Source organism: Artibeus jamaicensis, unplaced genomic scaffold (genome assembly GCF_021234435.1).
Source record: "Artibeus jamaicensis isolate MK-2021 breed Jamaican fruit bat unplaced genomic scaffold, CSHL_Jam_final contig_908, whole genome shotgun sequence".
Taxonomy (NCBI): Eukaryota; Metazoa; Chordata; class Mammalia; order Chiroptera; family Phyllostomidae; genus Artibeus; species Artibeus jamaicensis.
Genome location: NW_026522009.1, coordinates 3,316,740 through 3,335,579, shown reverse-complemented (window position 1 = coordinate 3,335,579; position 18,840 = coordinate 3,316,740). Strand labels below are relative to the sequence as shown.

At 33.4% G+C, this 18,840-nt stretch overlaps 1 protein-coding gene across 14 annotated transcripts in view; it reads right to left on the bottom strand.

Moving 5' to 3' along the window:
- Positions 1 to 18,840, bottom strand: part of ADGRL3 (adhesion G protein-coupled receptor L3) — a 770,297-nt gene that overhangs the window by 393,324 nt on the left and 358,133 nt on the right. For all 14 annotated transcript variants that reach the window (XM_053655018.1, XM_053655016.1, XM_053655023.1 and 11 more), the window contains one exon: positions 15,261 to 15,474. In XM_053655018.1, coding sequence (XP_053510993.1) covers positions 15,261 to 15,474 — 214 coding nt within the window. The remainder of the gene's footprint in view (positions 1 to 15,260; positions 15,475 to 18,840) is intronic.

The following is an 18,840-nucleotide window of genomic DNA, read 5'->3' as shown; positions in this document are numbered from 1 at the left end:
CTTCGCCTCATTTGACTTAATTAGGCAACATCTCAAATTACTTAATAGTAATAGTGAAAGGTATGATTACTTAATAGTGAAGGTATAGTATTTCCAATGATGTCATGTCTGAGGAAAAACAATTTCTAATAAGCCTATAACAATTTATTATTTTTCTATCTGGTTCTGACTAAATTTAATTATAAAAACCCAGCTTTGACATAATTTCACATTGTGATACGAAGTGTTATAACCTGATGGTCTTTAACTTCTCCTTTCAAAACTTCCACCCAAATAGCCTCGCAATATGGGATATGCTACTGAAGTACATACTGAAACAAACTTTGACATTGTCTTTTCTTCATTGGAGACTGTTTATGCTAATTAAAACATCTGGGTGATTAAAATAAATTGTAGTAAAACATGAAATAGAGCCCCACTCATTGACTTGAAGTAATCATCATTCATGATAATTCATACTTCAGTCCCTTCAGACACTTAGCAGATACCAATAAAGTACAAGCTAAAAATCTTCTTCAGGTATATCTTGTTTTACTCACAAGTGTATTTTTGAAGATACCCACGCTTGAGAATTTAGGAGATTTTCATAAAAATTCAACTTCTAATTTCTCTTTAATAATAAAAAAATCCCTGTATGGCTAGCACTCCAATAGTGCACTGTTCCCATATACTCACTTTAACAGAGTTCTATCTATTTACCCTAAAGCCACCAGACTTATCTTTGTATGTCAATAAATATATAAACACAAAAACATCCACTGGATGTGTTTGCAAAACACTCTTTCCTTTTGCACTTCTAATATTTGTCTACATATTGTTTGATAGCTTTGAATTTTTTTGCCTTCCAGTTATTTATGTCAAGGGTTCTTAGAAGTTTTTCTTTCTCTTTTCTTTTCTCTCTCTTTCTGTATATACAGTTGAAATCATCTACAGTATTTCACTGTAAGTTAATGGCAACAATGCTTATGTTGTTAATTTGATCAATGGAGGAATTAATAGCATTGTTAGGTGGTGTGTGTCTTTCATGTTGAAAGACACCATGATGGCTGGATAAGAAGGGATAAGATTGGAAGTACAATGAGACAAGACCAAAAGGGCTAGCTCCATTGCAGGTGTGCAATGGAGGGAAACTGGCCGGCTATGTAGACCTTACAGATACTACCCCCTTATCTGTTCTTGGCATCCATTTTCCTAAGACAGAAGGTAGGGATTTATGATTCCTGGCAAAGTAGTGTATGTGGAAGCATCTTTAGCAAGAGCTTATGTCTATGGTTAATGTGAGTCTGCTCATGCTATCAAACTTGGCATTGCTCAGCCTCAGCTTTCAATACTCAATTCACATACATAAGCTTTTAAGAATGGCCTACTGCAGTAGAGAAACCCTGGATATTTGTTATATATTTGAAAAGAAAAACATGGATGTTTTGTATCAAAGTAATTTTATTGGCAAAATAAAACAAACAGACTTTGGTTTTTCTCATACATTTACTTTGAAATCAAGAATCTTAAACTACCCATAATTTAATCGTATCCTTAGACTATAAGGAGAACTACTTGTATTTCAGTGTTTATGGAGAATAGCAATGACTGAGAGTGCATATTCTTGAAACTTATTATGATCGACTCAAGTGGAGTTGCCAGATGCTTCTAGGAAACAGCATCACATTAGCTATTTAGTTTTGCTGCAGACACACATTTGTTATTGACATTTCTCATAAAACATCAAGCTCTCATAAAATTAACAATCTTTGCTCAAAAAGTGGAAAATATTATGTACTTTCTGAAGATCCAAATTTATAGAAAAAATACTTCCTCATTTTCTGTGGATGTGAAAGTCATCATAATACAACTTTAAAAGTTCCAAAAACCAGAATAGTAAACCTTTGATTTCCACTTAAGTAAGGTAGTTTCTTCCTACAAGTTTTCTTTTTCTTTTTCTTTTTTGCAGATTAACAGCCTCCACGTGTTTGGTTACTGTTAAAATCTACACACATGTACATATATAGATATATGTATATATATGCGTGTACATGTGTTTATATATGCACATACATATTTATATACATCTATATATTTTCATTTAAAATGAATGTCATTTATGATACAATATTTAACAATGGTTCATTTAGTGTATGTGTTAACAAATAAGAGATGTTAGTACTCTGTAAACACTATAGTAATTGCTTTTACAGTGGAATATAAAAAATTGTTTTACTGAATTTTAAAAGTGCAATTTGGACTAGAGGGAAGGAAAGGGAGTATCATTCGAGATTTTAGATTATTTTAAGACATTTTTACAAATCATAATACACAATATTAAACATTTTTAAAAATCTCAGCATGAGATTCACAAATTTCATTAAAGGAGCAAAACATGATGGCAGTTCTTTTTCCTCTTATGAACGTTTTCTTTCAGAGCAAAAATGCCATTGATTACAAAGTTTAAAGCTAATTTAAAAAGTGCCAGTTAGTGTGAAGCTTGGCCTCTGCTCCCACATGCGGTTTCTTTCATTAGCTTGACCACAACACCCAGGAGCAGAGAGCGGATGTCAGCTTTAAGGAAGCATCTGGGCCTCATGTCAGAAGCCCCAGGACACACTCAGGAACCAGCATCAGCCCAGGGCTTCACTGTCAGTCTCGACAGACCAGTGATGGAAAGAGTGAGAATTCACAAAGGCTTTAGATACAACACTTGTAACAAAGCTAAAATCTTAATTCAAATTTAGTCAGTACCAAATATCTCTCCTTTTATGCAGGATCTCCATCAGATCATTGGGCATCCTGTGCTCTAAGAACTGTGAGATTTAGAGAAAAGCAGTTTTATTTTTAAATCCTCACCAGAGGATATGTATATTGATTTTAGGGTATGGGGGAGAGAGAAACATCGACCAGTAGCCTCCCATATACGCCCCAACCAGGAATTGAAACAACAACCCAGAGATGTGCTCTATACAGGAATGGAACCTGGAATGGAACCTGCAGACTTGCGGTGTATGGGAAGATGCTCCAACCAACCGAGCCACCTGTTCTGGGTTAGCTTTCTTTATTTCTAAATTGAAACACCACCATGCGGGGACATTCTTCTTCTTCAATTGATCGTGTTTGGTTTACATGGAGGGAGGAGGTCCTGTAGAGACTTCTGAGCTTCTCAGATTCTTTGTAAGTGGCACTGCCATTGCTAGTAAAGTACAGACCATTTTCTGAATTCCATACAAAATACTAAACTGCCTTTGGCATAGGGGATGAATAGTTTTGCCTTATCCTCCCACCATCTATTTACCTTGTTTTCTCTCAAGAACATACAGATTTACCTTTGGTGAACATCCTTATCTGATTTTTAGGTGTATGCTTTGCTTGGTATTGGGACCATTTTTAGGCATTGGTGACCTTAAACTAAATGTCAGATGTCAGCAAAAAGGTGGAGGAATCAAGATAATGCTGTTGTTCCTTGTTCAGTGTTTTTTTCTGAACGCCTTCTGAGTGCTGAGAGCTGAATCTTCATTCCCAAACCTGTGTGTATATGTAAAGTGACACAGAGCAACAAAATACATGTGAAGAGTCCTGACGTCTTTAAATGCTGAGACTACATTGTCCAGTAGGCATTTCCTTACAAGAATGCTTCTTGTTATTTTCACCAGTAACAAACTTTGTATGGAAGCCCTTCCTTCTGATTCTGAATAGTTTCTATCCCACAATTTAGCCTGCTTAAATTTAAAAATGCAGCTTGCTCCACACTGTGTCAGTTATCTCATTAAGAGAAAAATGCTGGAGTGATGATATTGCCTATAATCTCTCCTAAAATTCTATCTGTTAATTACTAATGTAAACAGTGTGTGGGTAACTGTTTCTTATGTGATCTATCAAAATGTTTTCAACAATATTGGTAGGATGAAATGACCTTCCTACCAATGACCTCCTTCTCTAAAAATCTCTACGTCCCTCTCCTCTAAAAGTCGACCGAGATCATTGTCTGATGTATCTTACTTAAATGAAGTCTGGGAATTTAATGAAGTGAAAGCTTCACCCCCAGAACAGCAACAGCTGCAGCAGCAGCAACACTTCATGGTTTTATGGGTGAACTGCATATGATATAAGGATTTCCCCACCACCTGATGTCTTCACCAAAAACTCATAAAATAAAAATAAGTAGAGAGGAAAAATTACCAATCTGAATCATCATGAACTATTTCTTTAGAACATGAAGCTGATGTATTGCTAAAGACCAAATGCAGAGAGACTCTTTCTAAGACAGGAATTCTTTCAGCACACTTTTATTTTTTAATGGGAAAACAAACAATATCAAAACCCAGAAACACGCCCCTTATTCGAGGGGGGATATAAAAGATAAGAGATAAAAGATAAGAGATATATTATCTCTTACAATAAGAGATAATATAAAAATATATATTTCTAGTCATAATAATAATGACCACTTTAGCACTGTAGGGCTACAGATATGGAAAACAGATTTTTCTGTTCTCATCAGGGCCTTCCATATTGCTCAGTACCAATGTGTTTAGGGCACAGGGCTTTAATTTCAAACCAAAATCTGCTGCAAAGATTTCAAAGCACACCTCAACCTACAAGATAAGGCATATGTATTTGAAGAGAAGTGATTTCTAAGCATCTTCCCAAAATTAATATAACTTTGAAGTTCCAAGAGACATCTCTTTCTTTAAAAAGTCTTCACACAACTGCTGAGTATCCCATTTCTAATTTGTGTCCTTTTATAACAAATTTTTAATTGTAAAGTCCAACATTTTAAACTAATGTTTAAAAAGACAACCTTGCCGATAAAAGAAAGGTATACTTTTATCCCATAAAAATACACGCCAGTTATTCTGCCTTCCAAATAAACTAGTGATGAAAATAGATTTATACAGTTAAATTTAAAATAAAGTTAGATTTGTATTTTACCTTACTTAATCATTCTACCTGTTTAAGCATCAGTATTTTCAACAGTAAAATAAAATAATTATGTCTGTTCTATCTTCCTGACACACATTTTAAATAAATAAAATAAATCATTAAGAAACATATTCCTCTACTTCTTAAAAAATAGATTAAAGCCTCTGAAATATTGAACCATTATGTAACAATGTAACTGTCTGTTTCCAGGAAAAATATATCATTTTTTATTAAAGTAATCTGCATCCAGAAATACACATTATAGATCCCCTATACATTTATGCCTCAGAGGCATGTGCCCATTTATTTGTATATATGAGTGTATGTGTGTGTGTACACAAAGGTATCCCCACATTACTGGCATAGTAATTTCAAAGTTGCACCTCTAAGGATACATTGAGTGCATGTGATAACCATCAAAACAACATGTTCTTCAATTATTTCCCACAAGAAACTGGCACAACACACTGAAAGAATCTAGGTATAAGATTTATGTTGATATTTATCTTTGTTTTGTTGCTCACATCCTTTTTAATTCAACAATTGCCATCACGCATGTATTCTGCTGCATAATATCAATAACAGATTTTTTTTTCTATACACACAAGTGTATAAAATTTTAGGTATATATTATGTACCTAAACTAAGACAAAATTTTTTATGGTTTTGTATAAGGCTTATACTCCATTCTAATACTAATGTGGGTTTGTGCTGCTTCTATTAATTTATGTTTTTCCACTTCTATCACTTACAGTGAAAGACTATAATACACATAATATTTATTGTTATAGTTGTAGTATTTTTAAAATGTTACAGCAGAGAACTAAACAAAATGGAGACAAGCAAGGCACTAGATGTAGAGTTCAAAACACTGGTTATAAAGATGCTCAAGGAACTGAGAACCTCAGCAGTATAAAAAAGATCCAGTCAGAAACAAAGGACACACTAATTAAAATAAAGGACGGTTTACATAGAATCAACAGCAGAATGGATGAAACCGAGACTCAAATTAGCAATTTAGAATATACGGAAGCAAAAACAAAAAACAAAAAACCTAATAAACTAGTAAGAAAAGAATCCAAAAGATGAAGGTAGTGTAAGGAGCCTCTGGGATAACTTCAAGCACACCAACATTCACATCATAGGGCTGCCAGCAGCAGAAGAGAAAAGGCAAAAATTGGAAACTTGTTTGAAAAAATAATGACAGAAAACTTCTCTAATTTGGAAACATCAGTGTCTGACTAATTCATCAGTATGAAGAATGTTAAGGGAAAAGGTTCTGTTCAGTTTAATTTCCATCTACTCACCCTCAAACCTATAATCATCTAGTTTCCTCTTTCTGAAACAACCATCTCTTCTCCTTTTCCTCATTACCTTTGAAGTTTATTTCTCTCTTTCTATCTTGCAACATCCCTGTGGATTTAACATTCTCTTCTGAGTATTATTTCCTCAATATACTAACAAGTCTGAGAAACAGCTCCAAATGTTTATTTTCATATGATCGATAGTACTAATAGCTATGAATGTTAGCATGTTTGGAAAGGTCTCAAGTCTTTCAAGCCAAAACACCCATACATATATATTGAAATGAGCCAATGTGCATGAAAAAACATATTGTGCTTTTACTATTTGGTAAACCTGGTTACAAATAAATATAATTTACATATAGCCCTGCAAAACATGTAATAAACTAAATATCTAATTAAAAAAAACTATTTCACAACAAGTATTTGAGCATTATTGCCAGAGAACTTATTTTAAGGCAGAAAATAAATACCAGATAATTTAATAATCTCCATACCATGACCTCATATTTGTATGTGGAAATAATAAGCAACCACTAAGACATGTGTATGAAGGTGAACACACAGGCACACACAAACATGTACATATTCTTTTTGGTAACAGTGACTGGTTCATACTTGCTCCCTAGGTCAGTTCTATTTATTAAAACCAGTACTCACTTTAGACACAGCTCACATGGCAACAGATTGGAGTAGTTATCATGGATTTTGGAACAGGACTGACTAGGTTAAAATTGCAGCTTTCCCAATGACTGTGTTCTTTAAACTTTCTTTAGTTCCCCTTCAGTGAAGTAAGGATGATAACAGTACCCACTTCATGGAAGTGAGGGAAAGATTAGATGAGTTAATTCATATAAAGGGCTTGAAACATTGTCTGGCTCATAGGAACTTCTCAATAAACATTGTTAATATATAGTTATAGCTGGGAATATTTAGTAATATAATCAGCTTTTTCCTATCAAAACTTGTTTTTTTAAAGAATTACTACATTATCCAAGAACACTTTGTAAATATAATTGATTCAAATAAAAAGGGGGTTTAGAGGATAGAGTTTCAAATCCATGATGATATTAAATTGTTTTTATCAAAAAAGTCAATAATAAAATGTGTGCATGGCTATAATTGCATATTGATAAAACCTGAGACAAATAAATTTGATATTTGGTTAAGTGTTTTCATGAAAGGAAATGAATGTCTTTTCTCACCATCATGGTCATGATCAGATGCAGTTTTTAACTACTCTTAAAATGCCATCATTTACTCAGCCTTGCTACAGTACTCAAAGCCCTGAATCTCTCAAATAAGTCATGTGATGGGTTAAAAGACTCAGCAAGTAAATTTCTAAGTGCTTTAATGATCCCATTGTAAGTGATATGTGCTTTAATGATCCCATTGTAATGATCCCGCAATATAAGTGATAACAAAATGTATTTTCTTAGTGCTATGGGGAGGATTAAAAAATAATGAAAGGCCTTGGCTGGTGGGATTTAATCTAAAAGATTAAAGAATAGCTGCACAAAGGGTGGATACTTCCCATGGTCCATGAGAGAGCCCAACATAATTCTCTTTAACATTTACCCAAAACTATGCTTGAAATATTTGAATCACTTACTAATTTTTTAAGTTAAGAGTTACACATACAGCCCTGGCTGGTGTGGCTGAGTGGATTGAATGCCAGCCTGTAAACTGAAGGGTCGCTGGTTTGATTCCCAGTCAGGACACATGCTTGGGTTGCAGGCCAGGTCCCCAGTAGAGGGGGTGTGAGAGGCAACCACACATTGATGTTTCTCTCCCTCTCTTTCTTCCTCCCTTCCCCTCTGTCTAAAAATAAATAAATAAAATCTTTAAAAACATATTACACATATTCAACATAATTTCATTCAAAATTAAATTAATAGTAACAAGCTCTAGGATGCATTTTAGCAGGATAGTATCAAAATGCAGTCTCAGAATTGCAATGAGCCAAAATAGTGGAGGAGAAGAAATAAATGCCCCCCAGATAGGAATTGTCCTGTTTTTCCATACTCTCTACATTCAGGCTTTGGGAATGGGAGTTATCGTCCTTTCTTTTCTCATCTCACCCCCAACTCTTTTTTAAATAAACATGCACACAGCAGTGATCCTTAAGGCACTCAATTATGGATGATAGTTTCTATGTCTATCTGTTCTTTTTCACTGCAAAGAACATTAATTCAATGGAAAAGTCCCTGATATGAGAAATTGTTTTTGATCTATTAAAATTCATAAGAGAAATATAAGACTTAATGTAATGAATCTGTCAAAGGAGTAAAGGAGACTACTCACATTGAAAAACTCACGTATACATACACACAGTTATCGCAGAACATTCACTCAGCTATGTAGGTACAAAAATTGCCAATGGCACTTCTTCTTCTGCTGCTATTGAAAGACTTCTTAGCTTCACCAGGAATGAATGCAACAGAAACCACGATCTTTTGTAAGCAGTAAAATCCCCTGCAGTGGTACTGATATAAACTGAAATATAACTTTTTCAGAAATGTGAGAAAAGGTTTTTCCTCTCCCTCTTTTTTTGCATGTCCCTGATGTGACTATGATATAAGAAAATGTAATATTGCTAAAATATTCCAACTTTATACATTTAACATCTCTATTTGATTGGACACTCTATAAAGATGGTATTTTTAAAAATGCCTAATTCAAAATGTAAGCAACACACAGGGTAGGACAAAAGTAGGTTTACAGTTGTGAACCCATGAAACACAGAGTTTATTCTTGTATAAATATTTATTAATTATTGTATCACTTTCCATATAATCAACTATAAGCATACTTTTGTTCTACCCTGTATTTACCTCCATAACTCTAGAAATAACTGGTAATATTTCCTTGATATTTTCCTTCCTGAAAAACCCACTAAACTTAACTTGATCTCAAATATTCATTTTTCCACTTAAGAAGTAAATAATGCACCGAGGGTGGTCAAATAGACAGAAAACAGATTACTCATTGCATGCGGTAAGATTGGAGATAGAGTTTCACAATAATGGGTGTTCAGAATCTATGATGGTGATGGAATTCTCTAAAATTGATGTATGGTGATGACTGCACCATTAATAAATTTACTAAAAATATCATTATACACTGGAGATGGGTGAACTCTGTGGTATATAAAAAGGTTTCAATATAGTTAAATAACAAATGAATCCATTGAATGAGGGAAGTCGGACACACAAAAAAGCATGTACTACATGAATCCATTTATTTAATTTAGAAAATGAGCAAAACCTATTTAGGGTGTTGCAGGTCAGAATGGGGCAATTTGGGGGGGAGGTGGGTATATTGCTGGTACAGGACACAAGGCGGGTGTCTGCAGTATTGTTACTGTTCTGTGTCTTCCTGTGGGTGTTAGTTGGAAGAACTTGGTGAAAATCACTGAGATGTACACTTATGATGTGCACAATTTTGCTGTTGTGCTCATATGCATATTTACATATGCATTCACAAATGCCCTTTTAATTGGAAAGCTATATGCAATTCTATGTAAAGTAAGACTGCTATATCACATGTTTAAAATATGAGTCATCAAAAGATGCTATGAGGCACCATAGTATATGATATTTAAACTTCCCACACTTATACAATTTTTGTCCTGTTTTTCAAAAGGATTTCAAAATAATTTTTATTGGCAAAAGGATAATAGCATAAGCTAATTATCAAGGCATGTTAAGAGCACATGCAACAGATCTCTGGGGAGGACTTGGGGCCAGAGGGAGGTCTGGGTGCTGGCACCTTAGAAAGCAGTGGCATGTTAGGAAGAGGCTTTGGAGAGATTAAACAGTGCCCAGTAGAACACCCAAAAGCTTGTGGAGCCATGATGGAAAAGGTTCCATGCATGGTAACTGAAGGGAAGCTATTGTCTCATATTCTTTTTGTCCATAATCCACTTATGTATCTAACACCACCTTCATCTCTTTTGGTTCCATCATTGCTATCATGTCTTTAAAAACCAGCTCACCACTTCCTCTCCACAAACATTTCCAAACACATAGCTGAAAGAGTGTTCTTTCTTCTGGTTTTATTTTTTAACCCTTCATAAATGTAAATGAGATAAAAATAAAATAGTGGGCTAATGATACAGTTGTTTGTTATTTATCTGCTCCAGAAAACAATAGTTTTGGAGGCAGGAACAATGTCTGACTAATTTATTGACCAAACCCAGAGTAACTGCCATGGTACATTGCATTATTATTGACTTTCAAGTGTTGGTAAAGTTAAAAATGGAAATATTCTCATTAATGTCTGAATTAAACATGAAAACCTCAGTTTAATTCATAGTACAAAATTTCTGCAGTTACCAGTTGCCAACAACCATGTTCACCTTTAGACTGCAATGTTATACAAACTATTTTTTAAACTGCTGAAGTGTGTAAACATAAAATAAAAAGAAATAAAAATCATACAGTTAATAGAGTTAAGAAAGTTTTTAAGTGACAAAATTGGAGAGCATATTTTTTCATTCATTTATACTTCATTACATACCAAAAGTTATTTTTAGATAAGATGAACAGAAAGCCTGGCCTCTAGAAGCCTACAATTTACTTTAGACAAGGCAACTGTCTAAAATGTGATAATACAGGTTTTATAAGTATTTAGATGTAATAAAAATGGATATAGATGATAATGAGTAAGATTAGAAGTTCTGAGAAGGAGAAATACAGTGTTCTGGCAGCTTAGCAAGTCTTGTGGAATGACTTTCAAACACTAACGCCCAGGAAATCTGTGGGGTGTGGGGCAGGAAGGTGGGAGCATGCACTTGGATTTGAGAGCAGGAGGTGCCATCAGAACAGCAGGGAAAACTGGCTTCTGTGGAGCAGGCATCACATTGCCTACTTCTCCTGGGGGAAAATGTACAAATTCAATGCCACATACTTTTTGATTCAAGTCCCCAGTTTTTCACCTTTAACTAACATTAGTACACACTTTTATGTATGCATTTGTTCCATGTGTATGCAAAACATCTGCATATTATAAAAGTGTTTCATGTCTGTCCTTGCCTGTGACTTTTGTCTGATTCATGAGGATGAAACAAGTTACAAAGCCTTTTTAACATGATTATGCAAGGATACACAAATGACTTTTATTAATAATCTTTCCATCTAGAGACATGCTTAAAATATTTTGAACCTGACACAGGATCAGATTTCTAGACAGAGAAAATGAAAGAAAACGATTCTTAACCTCTTTTAGAAAAGATATTTGCCATTATGATTTAAGTTCAAATGCATTAAACTATCTATATCATATTTAGTAATGTTAGCATTATTTAACCTTTGTCAATAGCATGACTGAAAGTTCATTATAAAGCAGCTTATAATGTGGACATGGTGGTTCTATCTCTTAGGGGATTAAAAATTGGAACCCAAGTTCTTCTTTCCTTGAGTCGAAAGCCTTTATTTTGGGCAAGTCCAAATACAAGCAAGGAACTTGCCTCCACGGAGAATTAACCACAGTTATTTCAGCTAAGTGACAATTCTTACTTGAGAAACCACCAGGAGAGCGTCCACAGATGATTTACTCAGGGTGCTTTAAAGCAATTTTACTCTGCAGATTTGTCACTTTATAGTTGCATCCCATGTAATTCAGGAGGTCCAGATGATTTTTTTGCAATAGTTATAAGATTAAGGGCTTATTTGGGGAGCCATTAATAATATCAATGAAAAAGTTAAAACAATTTCAATGAAAATCATGTTGTGATCAAAGACCTAGTGAAGTTGGTGCTTCCACTGCATTTTAAATGAAAACCCAACCACAGGAAAGCAGAATCTCCTCCTTGATCTACACCCCAAATGGATTCTAAAATTTGGTGGTTTCTGACAGAAACTGTACCCATCCCTTACTACTCATGGAAAACTACTTCTGAATGATCATTACAGTATCTACATGAAATGAAATAATTAGACTTCTTTTAGGCATAACAGCAGAGAACGTAACCATAGCTGGTATATGTCAAATATATAACAATGAGAGAGATACCAAAGGAGAACCAAATGAAACCAAACTAATATCAAATAGTATCCATAATTTTAAGATCTTACTTCTTATAAAAACTCATCTTAGCATGAGCCAATATTTTAAAAATAGACAAAAGCCCTCAGATGTGCCCAGAGAGACCACTATCCTTCAAGTATATCTCACATGTTTTGATTATTAAAACCCTGGCATGTTATAATTTCTTTTATTAATGATATAATGGCAATTTATAAAAATAAGACATTGCCTCTACCAGTTTATTGATCACATACAAACATACGTAGAATTTTAAGTATATCAAGAATACAAAAGGTTAAAAATAAGACAGGTCTTTCTTCAACATAAGAAAGGAGATCCTTAAAACCTGTTGTTTTTACTTTTATTCTTTAATTTGTGTATCTTTTCATATGGTATGATTCTCCCCATACTTTAAGAAATCTTTAAACAATAGAAGAAATACCTAATTAAAAAATCCTAATGAGGAAAATAAATTCACCAAATAAAATGATTGATAATTTAAAAATCACTGTGACCAAGTGCTCAGATAGCAAGAAGGCTTAAATAAAATGAATAAATTCCTCTTATTTCTGATGAGTCACAGGGATAGTAAATACAAATGCAATATTTAGTAAATTTATCAAAAATTAATATAGCTTAAACATTCTATATTATTGATCACTATTGACCAGTCTCTTTAGAGTTGAAGATTTTCTTTTCCCCATCCAATAATATTATATGGCACCTTAATTTATACTGTTTTAATATGGTGACATTTTAGAAAAACTTACATATTAATTATTAAAAGGATAACTTTTTTCATTGTTTCCAAGGCCAAACAATCTTTAATCAAAATTTTTATATGCATTTTGATTAATGGTTATAAAAATTGCCTGTCAATTCAATTTTTACTGTCTTCTTCTTACACTGATAGAAAATAACTGTTAGCATTAGGTAATTTTTCTGTAACTTCTGGAGAAAATTATAAAATTCTGCTTTAGTAACCATAAAAAATAAATTTAGTTTCTTATCTAATGAACCCAGTTCTAGAAAATATACAACAGATTATGAAACTGAATAAATAACCTAATGAATTTTAATAATTTCCCAAAGGCATTTGCAATTTTAATACTGTCATTTCAGTGATATGGGGGATAATTTGATATTGAAATACTAGTTCAATTATCCCAAAATAATACAATACTTACTATGTTCTTATGTAAGCTGAATATGTCACACAGATACATACTGGAAGTTTGTGTTAAATACACAAAGAAAAGAATATTAGAATTTATTCTTGTGTGTGGCATAAAAAAGTGGTTTAGTTCCATTTTCTGCAAGTATCTGTCCAATTCCCCTAACACTTTTTATGAATAAACTATCTTTAGGCCACTGTATGTACTTGCTTCCTCTGTCAAATATTAATTGACTATAATAGCATAGTTTTATTTCTGGGATCTCTATCCTGTTTTATTGATCTATGTGTTTGTTTTTATGCCACTGCAATGCTGTTTTGAGTACTATGGCCTTATAGTATAGTTTGATATCAGATAGCATTATTCCTCCAACTTTGTTCTTCTTTCTCAAGATTGCTGTTGCTATCCAGGACCTTTTGTGGTTACATATAAATTCGTGAAAACTTTATTCTAGTTCTGTAAAATACAACATTGATACCTTGACAGGAATCACATTGAATCTATAGATTGCTTTGGGTAGTATGGTCATTTTAATGATGTGAATTCATCCCATCCATGAACACACTATGTGCTTCCATTTATTTAAATCTTCTTCAATTTCTTTCCTCAGTGTCTTATAATTTTCCAAGGATGGGTCTTTAAGGATCAATTTAAAATAGATTAAAGATTTAAGTATTAGACCCAAAACCATAAAAACTCTAGGAAAAAAAAAAACATAGGCAGTAATACCTCAGAATTTGATTGCAGCAACATTTTTCTGCTATGTCTCCTCAGGTAAGATAAACCAAAGAAAAAATGAACAAATGGTACTACAACAAACTAAAACATTTTTTCTAAGCAAAGAAGACCATCAACAAAAGAAAAAGACAACCCATGGGATTCTAGAACATAATCACCAATGATATATCTGATAAGAGGTTAATATCCAAAATTTATGAAGAACTTACAAAACTCAATACCAAAATAACAAACAAGCCAATTAAAAAGGGATTGAGGACCTGAGGAGACACTTCTCCAAAGAGGACATACACATGGTCAACAGACATATGAAAAGATGCTCAACCTCACTAATCAAATAAATTCAAATTAAAACCACAGTGAATTACTACCTCACACAGGTCAGAATGGAAATCATCAATAAATTAATGAACAAGTGCTGGTAAAGATGCGGAGAAAGAGGAACCCTTTTGCACTGTTTTGGGGAATGCAGATTGGTGCAGCCACTGCAGGAAGTGGAATGGAGTTACCTCAAAAAATTAAAAATGAAACTGCCTTATAATCCAAGGATTCCACTTTGGGAATTGATCCAAAGAAACCCAAAACACTACTTCAAAGGAATATAACTACCCCTATGTTCACTGCAGCGTTATTTACAATAACCAAGATTTGGAAGCAGTCCAAGTGTCCACCAGTAGATGAGTGGATAAAACAATTTGGTACATTTACACATGGAATACTATGTGGCTATAAAAAGAGAAGAAAATTTTACCATTTGCAACAGCATGTATATACCAGGAGAACATATTATTTGAAATAAGCCAGTCAGAGAAAGAAAAACGCCATATGATTTCACTCATCTGTCAAATCTAGTAAACAAACTGAACTAACAAGCAAAATAGAGACAGACTCGTGGATAGAGAGCAGGCTGACAGCCCTGGGCTGGGGTTAGGATGTGGAGGGACTGAACCAAAAGGAAAAAGAACTCATGGACATGGACAACACTGTGGTGACTGCAGGGAGGGTGGGGTGCTGGGTGGAGGGAGAAGAGTGTCTAAGGGGGATAAATGAGAATAGAAAAATACAATGCAAATAAAATTTTAAAAGAATATCAAAAGTATCATACCTTTGAGACATAATCTTATAGGCATCTGGCAGATAGCATCGGATATTCTCCATCTGAGCAGGGTCAGAGTCACAGATTTTGTCATCAGTCCTCCCATAGTTGGCACTTTCAATCATGATGACGTCTGTTCCTGGACAGCGCAGCTCTATGGGGTAACTCTCACAGGAGAGCTCTCTGCGGACCACGGCCATCGGTATGGGGGCGCGGCTAAAAGCTATGGGGAGGAGGAGGAAGGAAAGTAAGTCCTCTTTATTACACAGAAAAGCACCTATGTTTGCTTGCCCAGTGTTTGGGGTAAGCCATATTAAAGAAGAAAGCTGTTGCAATTCATAATTTTCATTGAAGTGAGAGAGAGAATATCTCTCACTTCAATAACTTTACAGCTATTATTTATTCTAACAACAGTTATCTCTTAAAAAAACTTTGTTAACAGTTTTTTTTCCTTATACATGGAAAAAAGCATTGTGAATTTTCTGAAATGTTGGCAGGTATGTGAAGTAAAGATTATATAGACATTTCCAATTTGCTGCATAAGATTCTCAGGTAAGCCTCAGAAGTATTAAGGGTGCAGTTTGTTTTTTGCTTTTCTTTCTTTTGGAAACCATTACTCTGAAAATGACACTGTTATTGTGTTTATAAATATGCTTAGTTAAATAAACTGGCCTGTTTCAATTTTATGACACAATGATACATAATTATATAGTTTTAAGTAATAATTAATGTAATCTGTATACATGGTGAGTTAATTATAGAAATAATGAATGTTGTTTATTTAAGAAAAGGAGATGTGTATAGAAAAAAACTTCCTTTAACTCATTCCTCAAATCTTTTAAAAAATGTCAAGAGGTAACCAGTGAACAATATGATAACCTTCCTATTAGAAATTCCCAAAGGAAAAATGGACATTAGATGTTCCATCCCACCACTTTTTTAATTTTACTCAAGTAAATTTTTCTAAGATTACATCACACTACACATATTGTCTCATAGCTTAATATATTTTATTAATTAATTTAACAATACATGATGAAAATATTTTCATTTTTATATTATATTCCCCATGGTGAATGGCTACATTATTTTTAAATATAAAACATTGCTTAATTGGTCTTATGTTGATAAACATATAGGAATATACCAATGGTTTTTTTGTCATATCACTGCAAAAAAAGTATTAACATACTGCATACCATGGCAATAATATCTTGGAAAAATAAAATTTTCAAAATATGTTTAATGACATATTTCTATAAATATATTTTGTTTGGTAAATACCAATAAATAAATGTCAAAACATTTAATAAAAATGTGTACTTTCACCACTATTACTTTTCTCTTCAAAACTACATAGTACCATTTCTTTTAAATTTTTTCAAAGTGCTAGACAAAAAATTATATAGTATCCCTATTTTAATTTTCACTAGTTTATTTGTACAATAAAAATATTTTCATACGTTTACTCACCCTTCATATTTCTAAATTGGTTGCTTAAATCCATCCATAGTTCCATTTTAAAATATATTGTAGAAAAATGTAAATGTGTTCTTTATATTTGTGGCAAATGTTTTTGTAGTTTGAAGTTGATTTTAGATGTTTGCTGAACTCATATACATTTCATTTTTATACACCCAAATATCTATCTTTTCATGTGAAGTTTTACAATTTCCTACTCCAAAACTGTGAACATAATCAGTACAGTACTGGAAGAAAGTCTGATATTTAATTGTAAAAGCTCAGCAAGACTTCTTTTAAAATGCACATAAGTTAAATTCTAAGCTGTTTTCCAACAACCTAATAAAGTTGCTTTCCATACAAGAGAATTAATTTTAGAGATATGTGACATTTACAGATTATGTGACAGCTATAAATTTGCACTGATTATTTAACTCACATACATTATAAAATGTATTTAAATACATATACGTGACTTTTCTTGCTGCTTTTTTATTAAGCATGAAATGTGAAAGGAAATGAAGTGAGAGGAGAAATAAGGAGGTAAGAAAAGAGAAATTTTATTACTATAAATATTTTCACGTGAAACTTAGAGAGAATATTGATTTGGTTTGTGAAACCAGGACCATTGTTTAAAAATTGAGGATGACATTACTTTTGACCATATTTATTTTGGAAAAACTATAACTGTTCCATAGACCCGTGCGTAACTTCTGAGCAGGTCACTTAAAGTTCTCAAGCTGTGTAGTCATTTCCATTCTGCGTGACACTCAACGTGTTGTTTGTTCTCTCTCTCTCTCTCTCTCTCCCTCTCTCAGCATATTGACAGTGTTTATTAAAGAGAGTTAGCATAATTAGAAGTGGTTGTAACATTATATAAAACATAGAGAAGGGCACTATGTATCTATTAAAGAAATATTTTGACTAAATGGACTAACCCTCCAGCCACTGCATTAAGGGGAAGGTACTTAGTTACAGGACAGGTGAATCGGGCATTTACATATATCAAGCTACCAATGCCCTGTTTAAATCTGGTTTAAATCTGGTTTAACCATGGAACTCTTCTACATCCTGAAGGATTCACTCAAAACATAAGGGCTGCAGCTTAATCTGAATTTAGAAGAGAATGAAATCTCTAGCCTGCCTTATATGTTTGTTTGTTATGATACAAAAACATTAGCAAAACAGGCTACATTTGTATTTAGTTTCCAATTTTTACCTTTACACTCCATTTACCCAAAATTGTGTTTATTTAAATAAAATCAAATTTACTAGAGAAAAAAATTAAAGGCATCAATAAGAAAATGCATATTATAAAGCTATTTTGTACAGTAAAGACAAAATGGTTGCTTTATATGAGTAATGGCAGAGAGCACATTTCATCTCTGTTCATAAACAGAAATTACATCATTTGATGATTAAATGTTAGGATAAAAGAGAGGGGGCAAGGATTTCTTGCCTGACCAACAAATGGTTAGATGGTAGTGCCATAAATAAAAACTGGACATAAATTAAATACAGGTCAGTGACTCAGAAGAGAGGGTTTTTTTTTTACATTTTACAAAATATATTTTATTTATTATGCCATTACAGTTGTTCCACTTCCCTCATTCATTCCCCTCCACCCTGCACACCCCCTCCCACCCACATTTCCCCCCTTTAGTTCATGCCCATGTGTCACAAGTTCTTTGGCTTCTATAGTTCCCATACTATTCTTGCCCTCCTCCCTGTCTATTTTCTACCTACCATCTATGCTACTTATTTTCTGTATGCTACTTATTCCCCCTTCTCCTCCTTCCACTCCCCTGTTGCTAACCATCCATGTGATCTCCACTTCTGTGGTTCTGTTTCTGTTCTAGTCGTTTGCTTAGTTTGCTTTTGTTTTAGATGTGATTGTTAATAACTGTGGGTTTGCTGTTCTTTCACTGTTCATACTTTTTAACTCCTTTTCCTTAGATAAGTCTCTTCAACATTTCATATAATAAGGGCTTGGTGATGATGAAGAGGTTTTAATAAATTTGAGAATTATAAGTTAGTACTTAAAAGCAAAGTAGAACATAAGATACCTAGGAAAGAGTATGGATTTTATTAAGGAGGCCCATTAGGCAGTTTTAAAATATGTTCACAG